This window comes from Quercus lobata, chromosome 11, assembly GCF_001633185.2.
Source record: "Quercus lobata isolate SW786 chromosome 11, ValleyOak3.0 Primary Assembly, whole genome shotgun sequence".
Taxonomy (NCBI): Eukaryota; Viridiplantae; Streptophyta; class Magnoliopsida; order Fagales; family Fagaceae; genus Quercus; species Quercus lobata.
Window position 1 is genome coordinate 20659737 of NC_044914.1, and position 23311 is coordinate 20683047.

Below are 23311 nucleotides of genomic sequence, written 5' to 3' on the forward strand. Positions count from 1 at the left end.
CAATGTCCAATTGAATTTGAAACTGAAAAAAAAATAAGACACTAAAGTAACCTAATTAATCATTTCCCACTCTTTCCCTTCGTTTTCCAGCAACCAAACAGACTGTAACAATTATTGAGAAGATTAGCTATCAAAATTCAACAATTTTACAAAACCTTAATTTCAGCCCCAAAACCGGAATTAAATTAAATTCAAAGAAATTGAAGGGGAAAAAAAATACCTCTGCTCCAAAGGAATTACAATGGCATCATCCGTCATAAAATTCTTCACCCAAATCATTACCTGATCAGAAATAACAATTCAATACACAAAAAGAATGGAGAGTAAAACGGAAAAAGAAAAAAAATGAAAACCTACGTACCATGGTTGCTGATAGTGGTGGTGGTGGTGGATGAAGAAGCTTTTGCACTATGGATTTCCCGGTGCATTTCAAGCTCGCGCTTCCGTTTGAAGACGGTGCCACAAACTTTACAAAGTCTACTATCATCACGATGCGTATTCCGGTTTTGTGTACTCATCTCACTAACAGTCTGGAAATCCTTCGCACATCAGAAGCAATGGATAATTTTTTGGTGTCAGGATTTCTTGCACTCCTCCTTTCTCTCCTTGAAATGCTTTCCCGCCATGAATAGAGCACAAAGATACGACGAAGCACAGAGATACGTATCGGAGAAGACACAGCACAGAGATACGAATCGGAGAAGACGGAGCACAGAGAGTGTGTCAAAGAAGACAGAAGAGAGGAGAGAGCTAGAGATAACAAATGAGAGCCCAATCTTTAGAAATTGAGCGGGAAAGCTTTAGTACGTCTTTGAAATAGATCAAAACTACATCGTGTCTTTTTTTTCCTTTTTTTTTTTCTTTTTTTTTTCTTTTTTTTTTTGCTAAATTATCTATACTATTATTTAAAGAGTTGTTCATATTTGGACCGAATTTTTTTTTAATTCCAAAATACCCCTATTCCCTAGGTTTAAGTAGAGAGAAAGTCACAAAACTAAATGATAGTCCGTTAAAAATACACTTCTAACTTTTACTAAAACATTACCTACAAAATAGAACCACAATTTTTTTTTTTTTTTTTTTTTTTTACAATTTCAAGCAAAATAAATCCTAAATTTTAGGATTTTAGAATCTTCCACTAATAGCCTACTGACCAACATGGTTTTACATTTTTTTTAAAAAAAAAAAAAACGTTTTAGGTATTTTTATTCCTAAAAGTTTGCCTATTATTTAGAAGCAGTTTCCTCCACAATTTTATAATTTTATCTTTAAAGATAGCTTCCGCAGTATCATTTTCTCTTTCAAACTTTACGTATATAGCAATTGCTTACAAATTCATCATATGAAAGGTTGGGCTTTTTTTTTCCTTCTCATTTTACTTTGTATTTTGCAATTATATTCTAACACAATTGATTCTCTATTTTCTGTATAGTGATGAGATGGTGAAGTTGAAGTAAATGCAAAGGAGTTTAAGAAACTTTAAGAGCCAGAAAATTCATTGATTGAATCCTCACACGAGCAGTTGGTACATTTTTTGTTCTTTCTCATTTAACTTTGCATTTTGCAACTATTTTCTAACAAAGTTGATTCTCTATTTTCCGTATAGGGAAGAAAGGGTGGAGTTGAAGTAAATGCAAAGGAATTTAAGACCCAAACAATTCATTGAAGGTATGTTCTTAAATTCTTAGTAGAAAATTTCATTAAAATTTTGCATAAAAATTTTGCATTCTAATTATAGGCTTATCTCTTTTGTGTTCAACGGGAACCCAAGTAGTCAAGTACTAAACTAATGCAACTTGGATGTAACAACAATAAAAAAAAAAAGAGTTTGTTATTTGGCAAAGGTGAATTATTTGTTGATATTAGTTCACTTGACACAAACGTGCCATCCAAAAAAGTGCCAGAGTTTTCAATGGCAGTTGGGCAAGAATAAAGAGTCTTGAAATGAAAAGAACCTGATGAAATCTAAAAGGAATTGGCATACCCTTTATTTGTAGAATGCACAAGAAGAACCAAGAAACATGTACCAAGAATGAGAATGGGAGTTAAAGTTTGTTGTTTGTGAATAAAGGATTCAATAATGTCAATGGAGTTATAAAGCTTGGATTTGGATTTGGAGTTTTGAGGAAACTATAGATTGTGGTTGATGCAACTAGGATGAGTACCTCTCTTTTAATTTATTCTAAACAGAGAACCAAAGAACTGCCCAAAGTATCGATAATGGAACGTACTTCAATAGCAAATGGAGTATCATTGGCAATATATTCATTTATAGAGAGACACATATGAAAGAAAGTTTTGGAGTAGGATTCTCACACTTCTTAGGACAAACTCCATCGATGATAGACTATTCAAAATGGTGGATTTTGTTGTATTATCAATAATTTAAATAAATATCGAAATGGTTGCAGTAAAAAAAAAAAAAAAAAATTAAATGTTGATCTATTCATTTCAAAATGGATGATGATATGATTGTAAAAAGCTTATAATGATTTTAATCCAAATTTATTTAGGTACTTAAAAATTTAGTTAAATATCATATTCCTCTTGAGGAATCTCATCTAAGTCATTAAATAACAATTTAGATTAATGTAGTGTTTACACTAAAAGATTAAATTATCATGAGTAGCCTTTTTATTGGCTAATCATATATAAAAGAAAATTGTTTCTTAAAAAAATAATAAAAGAAAATTGACACGTGAAAAGAAAAGAATACAAGAAATAGAGGGGCACAGTATTTGACGGTTATAAATAGTTGAATGTCATGTGTTCAAAGGCTCTTTTATTTTTTGGGTAAAATTTAATTATTTGCATCAATTATAATTTGGGATTATTACATTTTCTAATCACACACAAAAAAAAAAAAAAAAAAAAAAAAAAAACACACACACACACACTAGAGGTTTATGAGTATTATGCATTTTTATTGCATTTAACTCCAAGCATTACTCCCATTTTCACTTTTTCTTTCTTCAAATTTTTTTCTCTTTTTTCTTTATCAAGGCTTAGCTTTTTTTCTTTTTTTTTTTTAATTTTTTCAATAACCGGTTTCCCTTAATCTCATCTCTGTTGGTTTTTTTTTTTTTTTTTTTTTTTTTTTTTTTTTTTATTGGAGAAAAAAAAATACTAAAAAGTAGAAATCAATCATATCCAAAAGGAATCCAAAAATTTCAATACCACATTCAAACCCACATTCAACTTCTATTAAAAAAAAAAAAAAAAAAAGAAAGCACATTCAAATTTACCCTACTTTCAAGTATTTAACAAAACTCTCAGATAACAACTACTAAAAAAATTCAAATTCTTTAAAAAAAAAAAAAAAATACTAGCCTTTGAGTTCAGAGGCTCTTCTATTTTTTAGGTAAGGGTTAATTTAGAGCATTTATTATTATAATTTGGGATTACTACATTTTCCTATCACAAAAAAAACTTAGGGGTGTGATGAAAAATTATTTCACCACACATAATACTTATCACACCCCTAGGTTTTTTTGTGATTAGAAAATGTAGTAATCCTAAATTATAATAAATGCTCTAAATTAACCCTTACCCAAAAAATAGAAGAGCCTCTGAGTATGTGCGTGAGCATGTGCTCAGAGGCTAGTTTCCATAAAATTTCCATAAAAGAAAAAAAAAATTATTGGGGTTAACTAGGTTACTGGTCAAATTGGGTTTAATAGAAAATATTTGAGTATAATTGATAGGTTTCATCCTTTCAAGTTTAGAACCTGACCCACCAAACTTTTTAGTTTTAGTAGTGCCACTAATCCTAAGTATTTAAGAGTTGAACTAGGAAGGTGTTTAAGTAGTAATAAAAGCAAATTTCCAACGTGGCTATTAGTTTATTGGGCAAATTATAATTTACCCGCCTGTGGTTTGGTCAAAATTTAAGTTTCCTACCTATGGTTTGATATTTGACACTTTACTCACTTGAGGTTAGCTCAGTTAAAGTTTCGTAACGTACCTCTATTAAAAACATGGCGAAATATGTAAGGTTATGCAGTGAAGGGCTAGGGATTTCATTTATAAGATAAGTAGTTGTTAGCGTCAGGATGCAATCACCCCAGACTTTCAAAGGTAAGTTGGCTTGAAAGCTAAGGGGCTGTTTGGTTCAAAAAAAAGGGTCACTCATCACTCATCACTCAGTTTTCATCACCCATCACTCATCACTCTATAACTCACTTTCTATCGCCCAATAATGAGGAAATGTCTCACTCAGCCCGTTTGGCACCCAACACTCAATTATGTTTTCAACCAAAAAAGCTAAAAAAATGGGACCCACACACTCTGACCACACCTGTGCACCTAACCCCCCTACCCGGCCCTATTAACTCCACTCAATAGTTGAAACCTCACTTTACCATCACATTTCTTCTCCATTTCTCCTTGTCCTCATTGAAACCAAGCCCACAACACCTCTCCCTCAGCGTCCTTACTCCGTCATCAACATCCTTACTCTGTCATGAAAACAACTTTCTTTCTTCTTTCAAAGATATTGGGTAGTCAATAAATTTGGCCCATTAAACACAAACCCCAATTTTTAGTGTCTGAAGAAATATATTGAAGGTGCACAAGTATGATCAATGACATTCACAAACCAGATTTTATCTTATAGCTCAACATTATTCATTTAAAACAAATTCAACAAAACTCATTACCTAAAAGCATCACATGTTAATTGAACTTGAAAACAATAAAGAAGGGTTAAAGGGATAGTCCAGTTGTATTATAATTAGAAATTGGATGCTTTGAATTCACAATTATAGAAACCGAACCCACAGAGAAACTGAAACCACAACCACCATTCCAGACTGGCCGTGTCGTCGTCGGAATTCACACAACCCGAGGTTGAGTGGCGTTGAGATGTTGTTCGTCAGATGGGTCGGCATGGGAAGGGTGAAGGACAAAGAACGGCAGGCAGATCGAAGAAGAGAGGCCATGGATGGGGAAGGCTAATATTCTTTTGTCTTTCGATGTGGGTCAGATTTTGCTCTGAAGATTTTGCTCTAAAGAAGAACAGAGAAAGAAGAGAGACAAAAAGAAAGAAAAGTGGAGAAGAAAAAAAGAAAAAGAAAAATGAGAGTGACTAGTGGGAGTGAGAGGAAAAATCTAACTTGACAAGACTAGTGGGTCCCACAGTTTGTGTTTATTTACCAAAATGGCATGGAAACTCAGTTTCCATAACTTGAAAACACCTAAAATGTCTTTTCAGTTTCCATAACTCATTACTCAAAAATCAGAGAATTGAGTGGTAGAAACAAAAATTAAAAACAAATCCAAACAAACCAAACAGTTATGGGATCAACCAAATTTGAGTTACGGGTGATGGAAACAGAGTTATGGGTGATGGAAAACAACAAATCCAAATAGCCCCTAAGTGTTCTAGCTACACTAAGGAGATGTTGACGTTTTTTTCTACTATTGAATTTGTTGTGGGGTTTCCACACAAGATAGTTGATGAACAACTCCTTTGGAAACATAGAAAGGTCCAAAGCAAATTTAGTTCCATTGTCAGATCTAACGACTTTGATAGTTAATTGAAATTGAGTAACAACCATATTAAAAAAGGATTGAATTAAAAACTGAGTATTAGACTTGTGTTTTATTAAAAACACCCAAGTACATCTACTATGGTCATCCACAATGGTAAGAAAATATCTAGAACCATTTAGAGAAGGAGTGGAACATATATCCCAAATATCAACATGAATAAACTCAAAATTGGAAATAGTAACATGAGTAGATGAAGTGAATGGTAGTCTTTTTTGTTTAGCAAGAGGGCATACAGAACAAGTAGAAATGTTTTATTATCATTGAATTTGAGCACACGACAAAACAAAACGAAATCTACATCTGAAAAAAGAAACTCAAGTTTCTTAAGAAGTATAACAAATTGCAAGGTTGTTAAACCCGGACCGAACCGTACGATCCGATCGAGAAACCCATGAACCGTTCAGTTTCACGATCCGTTTAAGGTAAGGAACCATTCCATGAGAAAAAAGCATGGACCTGTTTGGACCGCGGTCCAATCGTCCGGTTCTGTGAACTGGTTCACACGGTTTGAACGGTTGCATTGTTTCAGCCTTATAAACGACGTCGTTCCACCCTTTTTTTTCCCTTCCTATACGGTGTCGTTCCACCTTTTTTTTTTTTAAACCCTCTCTCAAAAATCACTTTCGGCCTCTTCCAGTCTTCCTCACTCTGAAACCCTCTCTCAAATCTCAATCACTCCGAAACCCTCACTCTCTCAATCACTCTCTCGTCTCTGCCTTTATCCCTCGTCGCTGTCGTTCCACCCTTGTTCCACCCTAAATCCTACCCTTGTTCCACCCTTCTTTTAGCTCAGCCCAAATCGCCGTCTTTCCACCCTTGTTTGATCTCTTCTTTTGGCTCAGCCCAGATCATCGCCATTCCACCCTTGTTCAATCTCTTCCTCACTCTCTCAAAGTCTCAATCACTCTCTTGTCTCTGCCTCTCTCCCTCGTCGCCGTCGTAGCTTAGCCCAGATCGCAGCTCACTCTCTCACGCTCATCTCTCCCTCCCCCTTGTCGTCGTCGCAGCTCACTCTGTGCCTCGTCGCCATCGCCGTCGTTTGGTACTTTATTACCTCTAATTTGTTTTTTCTTTGTTAATATTTGAAAGTTGATTGTGGATGATGATATAGATCTGAAGTGTTGGTGTGTAAAGTGATTAGGGTCAATTGAAAATGTGGATGATGATATAGATTTGAAGGTTCTTGCTGCGTGTTTTTGGCTTAGAATCATGCTCCTCTTAGGTTTTTGTCTGCCAAAATCACTGCTTTTTGCTGCATGTTTTTTTTTTTTTTTTTGTATTTTTTATTGCGGTTGGTTTTAATAATATTTACTTCATTCATGTTTTCAGTATCTATATTTTTTTTTAGTTCTTTTGCGAAATCAATATATTTCTACATACTATTTATCTGATCTAACTTTTACACATTCTGGGAAATCATGGATGTGCATATAGATTTTTTTTTTTTTTTTTTTTTGCTGGTGATTCACTTGATTGATCAATACGCATATATAGCCAATTTCATACTGAACAGAACTACCTCAGCATTCTGGAACCTCTCTGTATCTCCATTGTGGCATTCCTTTCCTCTCCCCATTTTGCTGTCATAGTTTGTGATGTTGTAGCTGTAGAATAATGGCACAGCATCCTATGTGTTATCTGCTGCTTGAAGGTAGTGGTTTTAATTTTTACAATATTTTAGGCCCTGCAAAATAACATTAATATTTTTTAGGCGCTTGAAGTTTATGATTCTTTCTATATCAGCACCTATAGATCAATTTGTGATTCTTTGACTCTATGACTCTATGTATATTAGTTTGTTAATTTGACTTTGTGTATGAAGTTGTGATTCTTTGACTATCTATATTTCAAAAATTGATGGGTCTATGCGTGTTTGATTGGTTGTTTAGTCTTTTAGATTAAAATGGAAACAGAGACCGGGTCTACTCCATCACATGAAGTTGATTCCAATGTAATGGAGTCTAGCTCTAAAGTAAAGGAAAAGGTTGATCCGGGTTGGGAACATTTTAGCCTTGGGGCGAATGAGAAGGGACGAAATACTTTTACACGTATGTATTGTAGGTAAACATATAAAGGTGGGGGTATTAATAGGATGAAAAAACACCTTGCGGGGATAAAAGGTGATACTGGATCATGTAAAAAGGTTTCTCATGATGTGAGATACCAAATGTTGGAATATGTGAAAGCTGAGAAACAACGTCAAGAAGAAATGTTTAGTGTGCCTTCCACAAATAGTGATATGCAAGAAGATGAAGATGTTCAAGAAGTATATAGTAGTGGGTTGCCTAAAAAACCTGTTTTAGGTAAAAGAAATGGTACAAATCCGGGGGATAATTACTTTGCTCCAAGAACTACTCCAGGAGCTTAACCTGGTCTTAAAAGCGTGTTCCAAAGTAAAGAAAGGGTGAGGCAAGCTGATATGGCTATTGTAAGGTTTCTATATGACAATTGCATTCCTTTTGATGTAGTGAATTCAGTGTACTATCAAAAGATGATTGATGTCGTAGCTGCTGTTGGTCCTGGCTACAAAGGTCCATCTTATCATGCTTTACGAGTCCCTTTGTTGAGGGATCAAAAGAAAGAGGTTCAGTTGTTGGTTGAGTCACAGCGTAGGCATTAGGCAGAAGTTGGATGTATACTTATGGTTGATAGTTGGACAGATACTAGACATAGGTCATTGATTAATTTCCTTGTTTATTGTCCTAGGGGAATGGTATTTGTAAAACCAGTTGATGCCTCAGATATTGTGAAGAGTACCAGAAACTTATTTAAACTGTTTGATGAAGTAGTTACATGGGTTGGTCCAAAAAACATAGTTCACATGGTTATTGATAATACTTCCAATTATATATCTGCTGGTAAATTGTTGTGTGAAAAGTATAAAACTATTAGTTGGTCTCATTGTGCAACACATTGCTTGAATCTTGTGTTGCAGGATATGGGAGACATGCCTCATGTGGAGAGACTTAAAAAACGTGCATCCAAAGTCACAGGTTTTATTTATAATCATGTGGCTTTGATTGCTTGGTTGAGGAAGAGACATGGTTGGACAGATATTGTACTTGTAGGAGCAACAAGATTTGCTACTACTTTCCTTTCATTTGGAAGTCTTCATGTGCATAAGCATGACTTGCAAGCCTTAGTGACTAGCAAGTTCTTTGTGGACAATAGATTGACAAGAGAGTCAAAGGTAAAAGAAGTAGTTTCTATCATTTTAGATAATTCTTTTTGGGATGATATTAATGTTCTTGTTAATATTTCATCGCCACTCATTCGTTTGTTACGGATTGTTGATTCTGATCAAAGGCCTGCAATAGAATATGTGTATGAGGGCATGCATAGAGCACGGTTAGGAATCAAGAAGATCTTCCGAATGAAGAAGCACTTGTACAAGTCATACACCTCAATTATAAAAAACCATCAGGACAAATATTTACGTAAAGATCTTCATGCTGCTGCATATTGGTTAAATCCTGCTTTTCAATATGATGAGGTGAATTTTTGTCAGAAACCAGCAGTACACATGGCTGTTTTGGACTACATTGGGACAAAATATAACGGTGACAAAGAAAAGGTAATTAAGGAAACCCAATATTTTCGAGACCGTATTGGGAGCTTTGATAGAGATCTTGCATTGTCAACAAGCACAACCACTCATCCAGGTGAGAAGTAATTAGTTTACTTTAATACTATATGTTTATTAAAGGATATAGTGCTGCATTCAAGTAATTAGTGTTGCATTCAAGTAAAGGATATAGTGCTGCATTCAAGTAATGTAGTTGGGAATCTAATTACTTTAATACTATATGTTGAGAATCTAGTCTTGGACTATATGTTTATGTTGATTAATATTAGATTATGTTTTGTTATGAAAATTAGATGAATGGTGGAAGTTGTGGGGTGCTGACGCTCCAAACTTGCAAAAATTGGCGATTAGAATCCTTAGCCAAACTTCCGCCGCTTCTGGATGTGAGCGTTGTTGGAGTTTATTTGACCAAATACATTATAAAAGGAGAAATAGATTGGAGCATCAAAGGCTCAATGATCTTGTGTTTGTTCATCATAACTTGCGATTGAAACATAGGTAACTAAATGCTATATCTTGTCATTATATTAATTTTTAAAAAATCATCTATATAATGTAATTGTTAGTTACTAATTATGTTCAAATTCCAATAATGAGCATGACATTTTATGATGCAGACTTTACAACAAAAAGTTTAATTTTGACCCCATTGATTATGCAAGTATCGACAAAACTGATTTTTGGGTATTTGTGGAAGAGGAAGACCCATATCTTAATTATGAAGAGTTGGAATGCAATTTATGAAGGTGGTGCATATCCAGCAAGTGCAAGGCCTTCTTCTAATATTGAAGATTAGTTTATATGTAAAAAATTATGATAACCTATATTGATTTTTCTTTTATTTTTTTAAGCTTGTGTAAACATTCTAATGATTTTTCTTTTTATTTTGTTCAAACTTGTGTGTAGAATCTGTAGATGATAGCAGTGAGGTTGAAGGAATTGATTTGAGAATATTTGGACAACCTGTTGGCCCTCCTCCTGGATTTCTAGGGAATGATGATGAGCATGATAACTATCATGACATTAGTGATTTATGATCATAATAATTATGTTTGAACTTTGAAGTTATATTTTGTATTTTAGAGATAATTTTTATGTCTTTTTGTAAGAAGGTTGGAAAACATTTCTATGTATTTTGTTTGTGTACTGTAACATTTTAGAGATAATTTCTATTTTAGAGATAATTTCTATGTATTTTATATTTTGTATTTTGTTTGTGTATTGTAACTTGGAAAACATTATTATGAGAAACAAGGTTGTACACAATGTGTAGTTGTATTATGAGAATTTTTCTTGGTTGATTTCCTATGGTGTTTGGCTAAGAATTTCATGTCCTGTGTTATGTTTGCAATGAGGTTTTAATTGAATTTTTCTAGGTTCATGGGGGCTGTTTTTGGTGATATATTCAGTAGGTTTTGCTAGGATTTTGATTGTGAATTTTTCTGGGTTCATGGGGGCTATTTTTGGTGATTGGTTGTGAATTTTTCTGGGTTCATAGGGGCTGTTTTTGGTGATATATTCAGTGGGTTTTGCTGGGATTTTGGTTGTGAAATTTACTGGGACTGGTTGGGTTTTACGGAGGGATTCGGTTGGTTTTTTTAGGCTTTTTAAGGGTGTTTCATGAGGGTTCTTATGGTTAGTTTTGGAGTTGTTTTTCTATTTCAAAAGGTATTGTGAGAATTTTTCTTGGTGTAGTTAATTATGGAAATATCAGTTGCGAAATTTATGCTGTAAATGCTGCTTTACTATTTAGTGAAAGTTTCAACAATCATTAACTAAAGACTCTGCATAGATACCTGGAAGTGGCTTTAAGTTTTCTAGATAAAAGTTTGTATACTTGTGGTTGAAGGTTTTTATTATTAAAAGTTTTTTTTTTTTAATATTTCCTTTCTACGATTTTAAACTTTAAGTTAAGCATTGTTTACACTGTTGGCAAACTGCAGCCTATTAAAACTCTGAACTCCCACTTATATTTTTAAGTGCTGTCTGAGGATTGCATTTTTCAAGAATAATGATTTCTCTATTTTCTTAATTTATTTTCTCACATACTTGTAAATGCAGGCTTGTCAAAATTATAACAATGTTCATTTGGATTGCACAACACAACTGAAATATAGGGGAATGTGAACAACATTTTCATTCTCTAAATGAATTAGACTATTCTAGTTAATTTTATTTATTTATTAATTTAATGTTTTTATATATATTTAAAATAATTATTAAATTAATTATGACGTCATCACGGTTCGACCCCGATTCAACCTCGGTTCGACCTCAAAACCCTTGAACCTCTCCCTTTTACGGTTCAATAAATGGTCCGAATCTGAAAACCTTGACAAACTGAACCATGTAATTGCATAACTAAAAAATTAAAAATTGAAATTTAAAAAGAAACAAAGTATAGCCTATAGTTTCAAAAGTAACAAATTAAATATTTGAGTTAGTGCAATGGTGCTCTTAAAAAAACATGTTTTGCACCCTATAATTTAAGAGATATAACAAATTGAACCATGTAATTTCATAACTAAAAAAATTAAAAATTGGAATTTAAAAAGAAACAAAGTATAGCCTATAGTTTCAAAAGTAACAAATTAAATATTTGAGTTAGTGCAATGGTGATCTTAAATGTTTTGCATCCTATAAGTTAAGTGGTATAACAAATTGAACCATTTAACTTCATAACTAATAAATTAAACATTGGAATTTTAAAACTAACAAAGTATAGCCTATAGTTTCAAAAATAACAAACTAAATATTTGAGTTAGTGCAATGATGCTCTTAAAAAAATTGTTTTGCACCCTATAAGCTAAGAGGTATAACAAATTGAACCATGTAATTCCATAACTAATAAATTAAACATTGGAACTTAAAGAGAATCAAACTAGTAAATCAGTAGGAATCACTGGCTAGTTTTGCTTTGATAACATGTTAGACTCTGTGCAAAACTTCAACAATGGTGGTTAGAGAACAATGGAGACTGGGGTAGAGAGAGAGACTGAGATTGTATGAAAATGATTCATTGTGTGTGAGTAATTACAAGCTGTGATTATATATCAAGAGCAAAGAGAGGGAAGTTTTACCTAACTAACTAACTAACAAATAATAAGAAGCCAATACAATCATATATAACACCTGTCATCTAAGCACTAATTAATTTAACTAACCAACTGTAACTACCACATGTAGTTTTATTGTTTACAATACAGAAACGACTTTGTAGCTCTTAACTACTACTACCGTCTTCTTCTTCTAAACCTCTTCATTGCAATCCTAAGATATTCTAACATGAGTAGCCTTGCTTATTCATTAATATATATATATATATATTTATTTATTTGTGGATTTAGTGTAACTTTTATATCATAACTATTGCATTTTTTGTATTGTTTCTATTTTTAGGAATTCTAATATATTTTTTGTCTATTTTCTTTTTTTTAGGTGTCCATCCATAACCATCAGTATTGTGAGAGGGTTCTTTATATACCATTAGAACATTTTTTAGTGCTACCATTACCATATATTAGGGTATATTGGTAGTTGGTACATATATTCTGATAGCATGGTGCATACATTTATTTTGACAATTCATATATTAAGTATATTGGTATTTTGGTACATTAGACATGCATATATTCAGATCGCATGGTACACAGATATTCTGATAATATGGTACGTATGTGATATGTTTGTGCTGAACTGCTAATCCATATGAGTCGGACTAGTATTTATATTTTGATAATATGGTACATATGGGATATGTTTGTGCTGAACTGCTAATACATATGAGTCGGACTAGGATTCTACCATTGCCTTCTTAGTTCTTAGCCTACGTAAGGACTTTCGTAATAAATATTTCATATTTCAAAGGGTTCTTTACCATAGAGATGCCTCTCCTTTTGTTATATTTTTTGTGTTGTTTAATGTGCTTTTAATTGTGACTAATTTTTTTAAGTACATTACAAGATATTTGGAAGTTCTTCTTGGTATATAGACAAATTTAATTAAAAAACATATGAATAAAATTAGTTTTTTTTTAGAGAAAATAAAATTAGTTATTTGATTGTTATTTTGTAATAATAATAATTGTCCAACCATTTCTCTATCATGATTTAATTACCCCGGATTTGACATTGGGGATATTTTTGATATTTTAACACTTAGTTGAGGGTATTTTAGAAATTGCACAATGAAATATTTTTAGAAATAATATATTCTATTAGTTTAACAAAATAGAGGAAATAAAAGTAAAGGATTAAAGATATTTGCTCATTTTCCAAGCATAGACGAAAAATTGTTTGGTTTCAAATATTAGGAGATAATTGTGAACTGCCTTGCTTTTTACCCAAGAGTTTAATTGTAGGAGAATGCAAGTCTTTTTCTATTTTTCCATTTTTATTTTGTTTAGTATTGGTGGGGCTTAGGGTTAGGGGCAATTCCTTCCTCTACATCTTGACCCTCGATTTTAGGGAAAAATTATTGCGCATCAAGCTTGTGCCACTATCCTCTCACATACGGGTAAACTCCACATGCGTGAGAGGGTGGTTACATATATGGAATACACCATATATTATCTTCTAGCTATATCATTAACAAAAAATAACCCCAAATAACAATAAACATATTCTTGATTTCTTTTGTATATTGATCAAAGCACCATTGGAAATTGTCATATAATTGAGGATTTCTAATGCTTATTTTTATAATTAAAAAAGAATATATATAAACTAAAATAGGTATATAGTTTTTTATTTTTTATTTTTTTTATAAAGAAAATAGGTATATAGTTTAATTTGCATTTATGAGATAATTTTTACCTAAGCTCTCTCTTACAAACTTGAACTTGGCCCTTGCCTCTCACGGCCTACAAGCACTTATACTTGTAGAGTGATTATCGCACCAAGAGTGTGTAGTGAATTTTTATCTTCTTAAATGCTATATATCATATTCAAATTTTGAGAGGAGCAACTCATAATTTTTGGGACCATTATATGTATGTGTGTGTATATACATATATACTCCCTTTTTTGGGTGCAAAATTTTGGGGGCCACGCCCTTGCTGGTAAACTTATGTACCCACTAAAATCAAACCAACCATGTTTGATTTATAAGAAATCAGAAGAAAAGAAAGGAAGTTCGTTGGGCCGTTCAAGAAGTTTTCTCAATTTCTTTTTCTTTTTTTTAATAATTCTTTTCTCACATTTGTTTTTCTTGTAGGACTGTATTTATAAAAGGATTCCTAACTTTGTTAGAATTTTAATAAGGTGGCTGAATGAGTTTAACGGCCCAATAGTGATACTGGGCCCGGATTTGTAATTTACAGAATTGTCACTTCTAAATTAGCATTTGGGTATGGATATCTCTAATAAGGTACTGGGCCTACCCAATGTTGTGGACTTGAGTTGGACCAATCATTCCGAAACGAGATCTCATTGAGTTGGACTTGTGCAAGGTTTGGGCCTACTCCTACTGCGCCCAGGGGGGATGGTCATGGCCTAGGCTCAAAGTTCCTGTTGAAAATAATAGAAGGTGCTCATTTGGAAAAGTTTAATGAAAATTCTTAATCAATTTATTTGAAGTATTTATTTATTTCATTTCAAAAAAATAGAATTAGGATTTATCCAACTAAAAAAAATTCTTTGTTATTTTAAATTTTAAAATAAAGACTTATACCTTATCATGTTTATTAATTTAATAAATCATATGTATGTATTAATGAATATAATGCAAAAGTAAGTATGTAATTATTGATTTTTTATCTACCAATCACAATTTGACACCTTAATAAGTCATAAAAAAAAATGTCTAAAATAGATTTTAAGCAATTGTATAAATTTAGGTTATTGATTCTCATATTCTTATTGTACATCATTATTATACATTACTCATTTCACATTTTACATGTGAACATCAATAAAAACAAATATTAACATGGCATGTGAAGTTATAAATATTATGTGTTACATTTATTTATATTTATAAAAATTTATAAAAAAAATAACAAAAAAGACATATGGTTAAGAATTCTTTTAGCTCAACTTAGTTTTTGATATTCCCAAAGGAAATATTGAAGATTTAAATCCTTTTTCATTTTAGCTATTAAATTATCAAAAAATAGCAAAGGCCTGTAAACTAGACATCTCTCTGTCTCAAGGTGGTGTGATCTATAAGTCATTCATCTAAGTTGTATATTTTTACCTTCACTTTTAAGAGTGTCAAAAAATTTGAATGGTACTAAAAATACAACAAGTTTTATTACATAGTTCTTACCAAAGAATTACAAATTGATGTGGTAAATATATAATTGCCACTTAAACAAATATAATGAACGTTTAAATCATTTTTTTTATTGGTGACATGTTACTTTGTATGGCCTATGTAGTAGTCTTATTCCTAACATCACTCCAATAAATTAGTCATATTAAAAAGTAAAATAAAAAACTATAATATAATATTGATGGTTCATAAACTACATATTATTGAAGTAATATGTAAATAAATAAAAAATTATTGTGGTGAATAAGTGATAGGGCCAAGTTTAGATATAAAATTGGTTATAGTATAAGGTTACAACTTTACTCAATAAAATAAATATTACTACATATTTTGAAAATCTAACTGTTAAGTTGTATATTTTTTACACTTTTAATATACTTGTCAACTTTTGTGTCAATCGGACATTATTTATTATATAATTTATAATCTTATATTTTATGCATAATTTTAAGTTACAAAAACTTGCAATTTAAACCACTTATTAATAACATAGCTATTAATCTTTAATTTTTTAGAAATTTTGTGAGCCTAGAGGACATAAGAAGAAGAAGAAGTAATCAAATGGTAGATTTGTCAAAATTCATATCTAACCAATTTTGTAGCTGAATTTTTTCTGAAATGATATGTAAAATTGTAAATATATATATAAAAAAGAAAAAAGAAAAAGAAAAGAGAGATTATTTTAAAGTATTCGGTTAGGCCTAAAATTGCATTCTTTCAAACTGGTTTGACAAAAAATGAGATCATTTCCAACCGGGTTGGCAGGTAAATCCCAAACCGGCCCATTGGTAGAAACCATGGAAAGCCCAAGAAAGACAGCGTAGTGAGGTAGCTTTTCTTTTTCAAAGCGCAGAGAGAGAGAGAGAGAAATCAGAAATGGCAATGGAGGAGAGGGGAAAAGGAAGTGAGAGATGGAGCGGAGCCATAACCAATCTGACCGAGATGGCTTCGAATCTGGAGTCACTTCAGAAGCTACTCCTCAAGAAAGCTGTCTTTGTTGACGAAGAGACCTTTGCCAAAGCCTCCCTCAGTTCCGAACAAGCCCGTACCATCAAGGTTCTTCACTCTTTGTTTGACTTCCATTTTTTTATATTCAATTTCATCTTATTCTTCATTTTTTTACATATTCTGATCTGGGTTTTTCATTTCTTGCTTGCTTTTGTTTGATTTATAGCGTTTTCAATAGATTTACCATCCATAATTGAATGAAGTTTACTTGATTTTTATATTGGAATTCACTAATATAATTCTTCCAGCTATGTTACTTGATAGTCAAGTTGTGAGATTCTATTAATATGACTTTTGATAACTAAAATATTTTGTTGCATGATATTGAGTTGCTATGAATTGTGTGTCAGGAAACTAATATATTGCTTTCTGTATTTATCTGTTTAGGTTCTTGAGCAAAGGGTAGAGACTTTGGAAAGAGAACTCGATGCTGCCATCACGGCTGCGGCTCGTGCTCGTTCTGAGAAACGACAGGCCGAGGCAGCTCAGAAAGCTGCTGAATTACATGCACAAGAGATTACAAGAGAGCTTGAGAACACCACAAGTATGTCTATCCTTGGCTTTTCCGTTTTCCCTTTAATAGACTTGTTAAAAAAAATTGTTTTCTAGCAAAGATGTGGTGACTTTAAATTTTTAATTACTTACCCTAAAAGTAGAAATAGGTAAAATGAAGGGAGAATGGATCATATACTCTTCCTTGAGTAAGAGTCATTGAGGCATGTTGATACACAAACTGTTTAGGAGTAATAGTAGTCAGTAATTTGTGACTTCCAAATCAAGAGTTATATGGTTGGGTTATATCATTATAGTCACTCTTTGTGTTCCTTTAGTAGGATGCACGGACACTTCATTTGGGGTGCCGAACAAAAATTGCTCATGTTGCCGTATCATACCCATACCTGTGTCCGTGTCCTTGTCCGTGTTCGTGCATCCTAGTTCCTTTATAACAGAAGCACCATAAGAACAATCTTTATTATATATAGTTCATCAGTTTAGTATGTAGCACCATATATTGGAGGAAAATGATTGATGCATCTTAGTTTCCAGTTATTTAAATGGATATAATTAAGGATGTAAGATGGAAGTACAGCTTTGAGGTTCTATAATGGAAATGGGGTGGCAGAGTGTACTTCTCCTTCTCCCATCCCTGGCTTACCCATATGAATTCCCTCCATTTAAGAATGGGTTGCTACCTTTTAATTTGCGCCATCCATGTTCAAAAACAGTCCAAACTAATTTTCTTGTAGGAGAGGGGCAGAGAATGGTTTCAATTTCCATCTTTGATCCTCATTGATGTACAACCTTAATTTATGAATCATGTATGTTAATTCTTGAAATTAAGTAGAAGATATTGTGGGGATATATTATATTTCTTCCCTACCATATTACTTGTCCAGCTCTCCTTTTGTGCAGGTCTGAAAGAAGATGCGTACTTACTAAATTGAGTGTATACAATAATACTCCTTTACAAATTATCCTTAAAAAAAATGTTACGGATCATTTTTTTAATTTATTTATTTTGGTTTTTGGTGTAAGAGAAAGCAATTTATGGTGTTTGCTTTAAAAGTTGGGTCTGAGAAGATGGACAACTAAAATGAGACAATGAGAGTAGCTAAACATATATTACAGTTCTAGGGTGCTTGAATGATTGGAGTGTATGTGTGTGTGTGATCTATGTTTCTTTTGAAGCTTCTTGTGAATTCAAATGTTCCTTGATTGGTGTTGAAAAGTAAAAACAATGGTGAAAATCAACTTTTTGGCCGTTTTAAAGATAGCAAAACCTGAATACAAAGAGTCTTCTACTTGCAGATTTCAATAAATCTTCCTGTTTGAGCCACATCTTTTGGCCTGGGCCTCTTCCTTTTAATAATGGGGAATTTGTTTTGGCCCCCTTTTTAGCATCATTGAAAGATTCTTTATCAAATATCTCCCAAATCAGATTTTTACTGCATTTTATTTTATTTTATTTTATTTATTATTATTTTTTTTTTTGTAAATCTTGATTTTGAAGCTGGAGGCCATTCCCATCATTAGAGAGATGCATCTATAATAGCATAATTTATCTTGAAGTGCATTAACATTTCTCATGGTGGTCTATTACAACAATAGCACTTTAATTTGATATTGATCCAGGTTGTCGTTTATTTGTAAAATCAATAACGATGGCATACTGTTTGTGGTTTGTCTCTCTTTGAAATGCCCATAGTGGTAGGACAATCAATGAACTGATTATGTCATACTTTCAGTTGTGGTAGTGGTAGGACTGTCAATTGGGCTGAGCTAGGCAGAAACCCATTTGTCTGGCCAGAAAATATTTGAGTGAGATTTATTGGAATTTGATCTAGGATGAGCCCCTTAAAAGCTTTCAGGCCTAGAGCTGAGGTTGGGCTCAACTAAAGTCATCATATATTTAGCCACACCAGAAGCAAAACAATGCATCTTTGATTTTTGTATGTATTATAACCACAATGCTTCTCAAAGTCAACACAATCGTGGTAGAGTAAATGAGCTGAGCCCAAGCCCCTTATGATTGAAACATTTTGCATCCTGTTGGGCTTGTAGGACTAACATCTGGGCTGAGCTAATCCCATTCCTGCTTTGACCCAAAATTATTTTGCTTTTTTATTTTTGATTGGTAACTAACTACACATGCACTTAGTAGATCTTGAACTCATGACTTCAACTTCCATCCCGATTGTGTGTGTAACTTACTAATAAAAATGATTTTGGGCATAAGACCAAGTTTAGACCGAGCTCAAGCTCAACTAAGCTCAATTTAGAGTTGTGCTATCCTAAACTAATGATATATGTATTCATTTTCACCTTTTTTTCCCTTGATCATGTTGTTGGCGCACCCAATGTCACCCCCCAATCCCTCACTCGTTTTTTCACCTATTTTTTAGACGTTGGAAGAGCCATTTGGATGATCAAAAACAGACTGCGTTGTGTCCAAAAATTTTCTGTAAAGGTTTAAATTTAATTGCTTAGATACAAAAATCTAAATGTTTTAACTGATAGCAACAGGTTCTTTGATTTAGGCTACCCTGAACATGGGTTAGGCTAGGATAACAAAATGGGTGGAGCTTGAGCCTTGGCATTTGCGCTTATTTGTAAATAATTTTATTTGAATCAAAATGGAGTAACTCTATTGCCACAAGAAATCTAGCTATCCTTAAAAGAGTTTTATACAAATTTATTTTTAAATAGCTGCTTGGGGCTTATCGTAGCCCTGGCCTCTTATAGGCAAAATAAAGGAGCAAGTACATAACCAACCTTGGAGTTTGATCCCAATTGCAAATTAACTCTAGAAATTTCATTTACATAAATGTTCACCTTATAGTTTCGAGAGCATTATATCAGACCCAGATTTATAAAAGAACCTAGATGAGCTGCTTGTAGGACCTCTAGGTGCTAAAAATCCTTAAAGGGTGTGCATGCAGCTCAGGTGGAGGTTTTTTACCAGCTGGAGGGGCTTCGTGTACATTTCTTGTAAACTCTCAGTTACTTGAGACACATGGAGGATTAACATTAAAATGGTCATACAGCTATAGTTTAGACATTGATGCAGTTGAAATTTCAAATTTTTTTTAAGATTTCACTTGGAACTTTGGGTTTTCTATCAGTGTAATTACCTCCAAAATACAAATTTGTCCAATGCACTTCATATTTTGCCACAGAGGTATTTGAGCTGCACATGGAAGAGTTGCGTGCAAAGCAGGGTGAAATCTCAAAGCGTGATGAGGAAATTAAAGTCCTCCAAGCTATTGTTCAAACGCTAGGTGGAAAAGTGTCACATTCTGCAAATGGTTAAACACTGCTCTGCTGAGCTGAGCTTGTAAATTCAAGAGATAGGAACAGTTGAATGTCTACACTTTACTAATTGCAATGTTTCCACACAAATTCTCTCTCTGCTCTAATTTGTTATTGGGTTGAATTTACTATTGTAGATGAATGAAAGGATCTCAGCAAATTGGCTGAAAGTGCTCGTGTATTTCTTGTTCATATTGGTCTTTTAATCTTCTATATTTAATGAATGAAATTGCGGTAGGAGATGTGAAATCTGCAGTATCAGGTTTTCAAGAGAATATTTACAGGACAAGAACTCATGTTGCTTGTTCTTCACAACTTCAGTGAAAGGTATCCTGAGCGTGCGTGCGTGTGTGTGTGTGTGTGTGTGTGTGGGGAAACGAAGAGACCATAACAATTGGATATGGTGATCAGAATGCAAGCCATACATGTGTTCTCTATGCTCAATTTTGTGGTAGGAGACAGAACGGTTGTGTTTGATGAAGTCATGCTTTGACAGGGTTTGACACTTAATGTATGTTTCATTCAAGATTGTGCATGTAAGAGTAAGAGTATTCTTCTTCCTGAATGGAAAGTTATTGGTAAGAGATCGTGGGCAAAAGTATTCGTCGATTGTGTTGTGTTATTAGCTTTCTTCTCCAGCATTTCACATTCTTCTCCAGCAATAAGGTTTAAAGTATTTTCTTTTTCATGTGTTTGGATATAGGAAAAAAAAAAAAGACTAGTGAATCTTTCCTTTGGGTCCGTCTGGATTGAGCTTATTGTTGCTGAAACTGAAAACTGAAAACTGAAAACACTGTAGCAAAATAATTTTTAAATATGTAAATAGTACCGCGGGATTCTTTTTTAATATTTTTTAGTACATAAACAGTGTCAGCACAGTATGTAAACAGTGTATTTACTGTTCATAACAGTAAAATTTGTCCCCCCAAAATCAACAAATACGGGCCAAAAAAAAAAAAGGAGAAAACGTGAACTCATCAAAACGTGGACGCAAACGCAGAGCGCAAACACTCACTTTGTTTGGATTGTAAAGGGAAGGAAAAGGGTAAAAATATATTTTTTACTTTTTATGTCCTTATATATGATTAAAAAATTAAATACTAAACATAAGTTAAGGGTGCATTAGTAATTTTTTAACATAACTAGTCAAGGCAGTACGTGCAAGGCACGTGCTAGCCATGAAAAAAAAGAGTAATGATTAAGGTCAATTTTAAATTTTATTTGTATCACGAAATAAAAATATAAATCATTTGATTTTTAAAATACATAGGAAAAAAAAGTAGTGATTAAGATCAATTTTAGATTTTATTTGTATCACAAAATAAAAATATAAATCATTTGATTTTTAAAATACATAGAAGTTTATATTAATAAAAAGATACATTAATTTTAAGAATTTTGATAATTATATTATAAAAAGTTAATTTCAATCGTATAAGACCGTGACAGATTTCAGTCCAATATTTTATTATTTTATTTTGATCTATAACTTACACCTCAATAGTTGTGAATATATTATAATAACAACAAAATGTCACGACATTTTTAGTTGTGCTAGATCTCGGTATAATATTTTATTATTTTATTTTATTTTGACCTATAAGGAATTGACACATGCATCACAATATTTTCATAATATCTCTATGTATACATTATACTTAATTACAATGTAAATTTATATTGTAGACACAAAAAAATTGGCAAATTTTGTACACATTTACAAAATTTGTACAATATTTACCATTTTTTGTGCAAATGTATATAATATTAACTACTTTTGTGTATTTACAATGTAAACTTGCATTGCAAGTACAAAGTAAACATATAAAGATCTTCAAAAAACAAAAAACAAAAACAAAGCTCAAACCAACTGGCATACTTGAAGGGGGAAAAAAAGAAAAGAAAAGAGAAAGTGCACCTCACTAATTGAATAAACCAAAAAAATACTATTCATGAGCCTTGGGGTCTTTTTATATAGTTAATAGATATGACAATTTACATAAATATTTTATTAAAAAAAAAACACAAACCGATAACTGGAAAAAAAAAAAAAAAAAACTTTAGGCACTGTATTAATTAATGTTAACATGTTGTGGACTTAGCATTTTTTTATTTGATCTATAAAAAACTGAGATCTCAACAATTGTGATAACAATAAGTGTTGTAACATTTTCTCAAAACACGTCAATAATTGTGAAAATATTATGAAATTTGTTATGTCAGGATAACAATATATATATCAGCTTACATAAATATTTAAAAGGAAAAAAAAAAACACAAAACGATTACCAAAAAAAAACTTTAGGCACTATAACTACCTTGCCAGTTGAATAAACCAAAAACACTACACAATAAGTGTTGTAACATTTTCTCAAAACATTTATTTTTAGTTGGAGTTGGTCACAGTTTCATATTTTATTATTTTATTTCGGCTTGTAAGAAATTGACACGTCAATAATTGTGAAAATATTGTGAAATTTGTTGTGTCAGTATAACAATATATATACCAGCTTACATAAATATTTAAAAGAAAAAAAAAACGCAAACCGATTACTATAAAAAAAAAAAAAAAAAAAAAAAAAAAAAACTTTAGGCACTGTAGCTACTGTGCCAATTGAATAAACCAAAAGCATTGATAATAAGTATTGTAACATTTTCTTAAAACATTTATTTTTAGTTGTGACTAGTCACAGTCTCATATTTTATTATTTTATTTTGACTTGTAAAAAATTGACACATCAATAATTGTGAAAATATTGTGAAATTTGTTGTATCGGTATAGCAATATATATACCAGCTTACATAAATATTTAAAAAAAAAAAAACTTTAGGTACTGTAGCTACCGTGCCAGTTGAATAAACCAAAAGCACTGCACAATAAGTGTTATAACATTTTCTCAAAACATTTATTTTTAGTTGTAATTGGTCACAGTATCATATTTTATTATTTTATTTCGACTAGTAAGAAATTGACATGTCAATAATTGTGAAAATATTGTGAAATATGTTATGTCAGTATAACAATATATATAGCAGCTTACATAAATATTTAAAAGGAAAAAAAAAACCGATTATTGAAAA

At 32.2% G+C, this 23311-nt stretch overlaps 2 protein-coding genes across 2 annotated transcripts; both read left to right on the forward strand.

Annotated features, from left to right (window-relative positions):
* Window positions 1–8263: 8263 nt before the first annotated feature.
* Window positions 8264–10176, forward strand: LOC115966559. The gene is made up of 2 exons (XM_031085771.1): window positions 8264–9215; window positions 10046–10176. The coding sequence occupies exons 1-2, from the start codon at window positions 8264–8266 to the stop codon at window positions 10174–10176; spliced, it is 1083 nt and encodes a 360-aa protein (XP_030941631.1).
* Window positions 10177–16250: 6074 nt separating this feature from the next.
* On the forward strand, window positions 16251–20479 carry LOC115969539. Its single transcript, XM_031089210.1, has 3 exons — window positions 16251–16468; window positions 16808–16964; window positions 20098–20479. The coding sequence occupies exons 1-3, from the start codon at window positions 16289–16291 to the stop codon at window positions 20229–20231; spliced, it is 471 nt and encodes a 156-aa protein (XP_030945070.1). The 5' UTR covers window positions 16251–16288; the 3' UTR covers window positions 20232–20479.
* Window positions 20480–23311: the final 2832 nt, after the last annotated feature.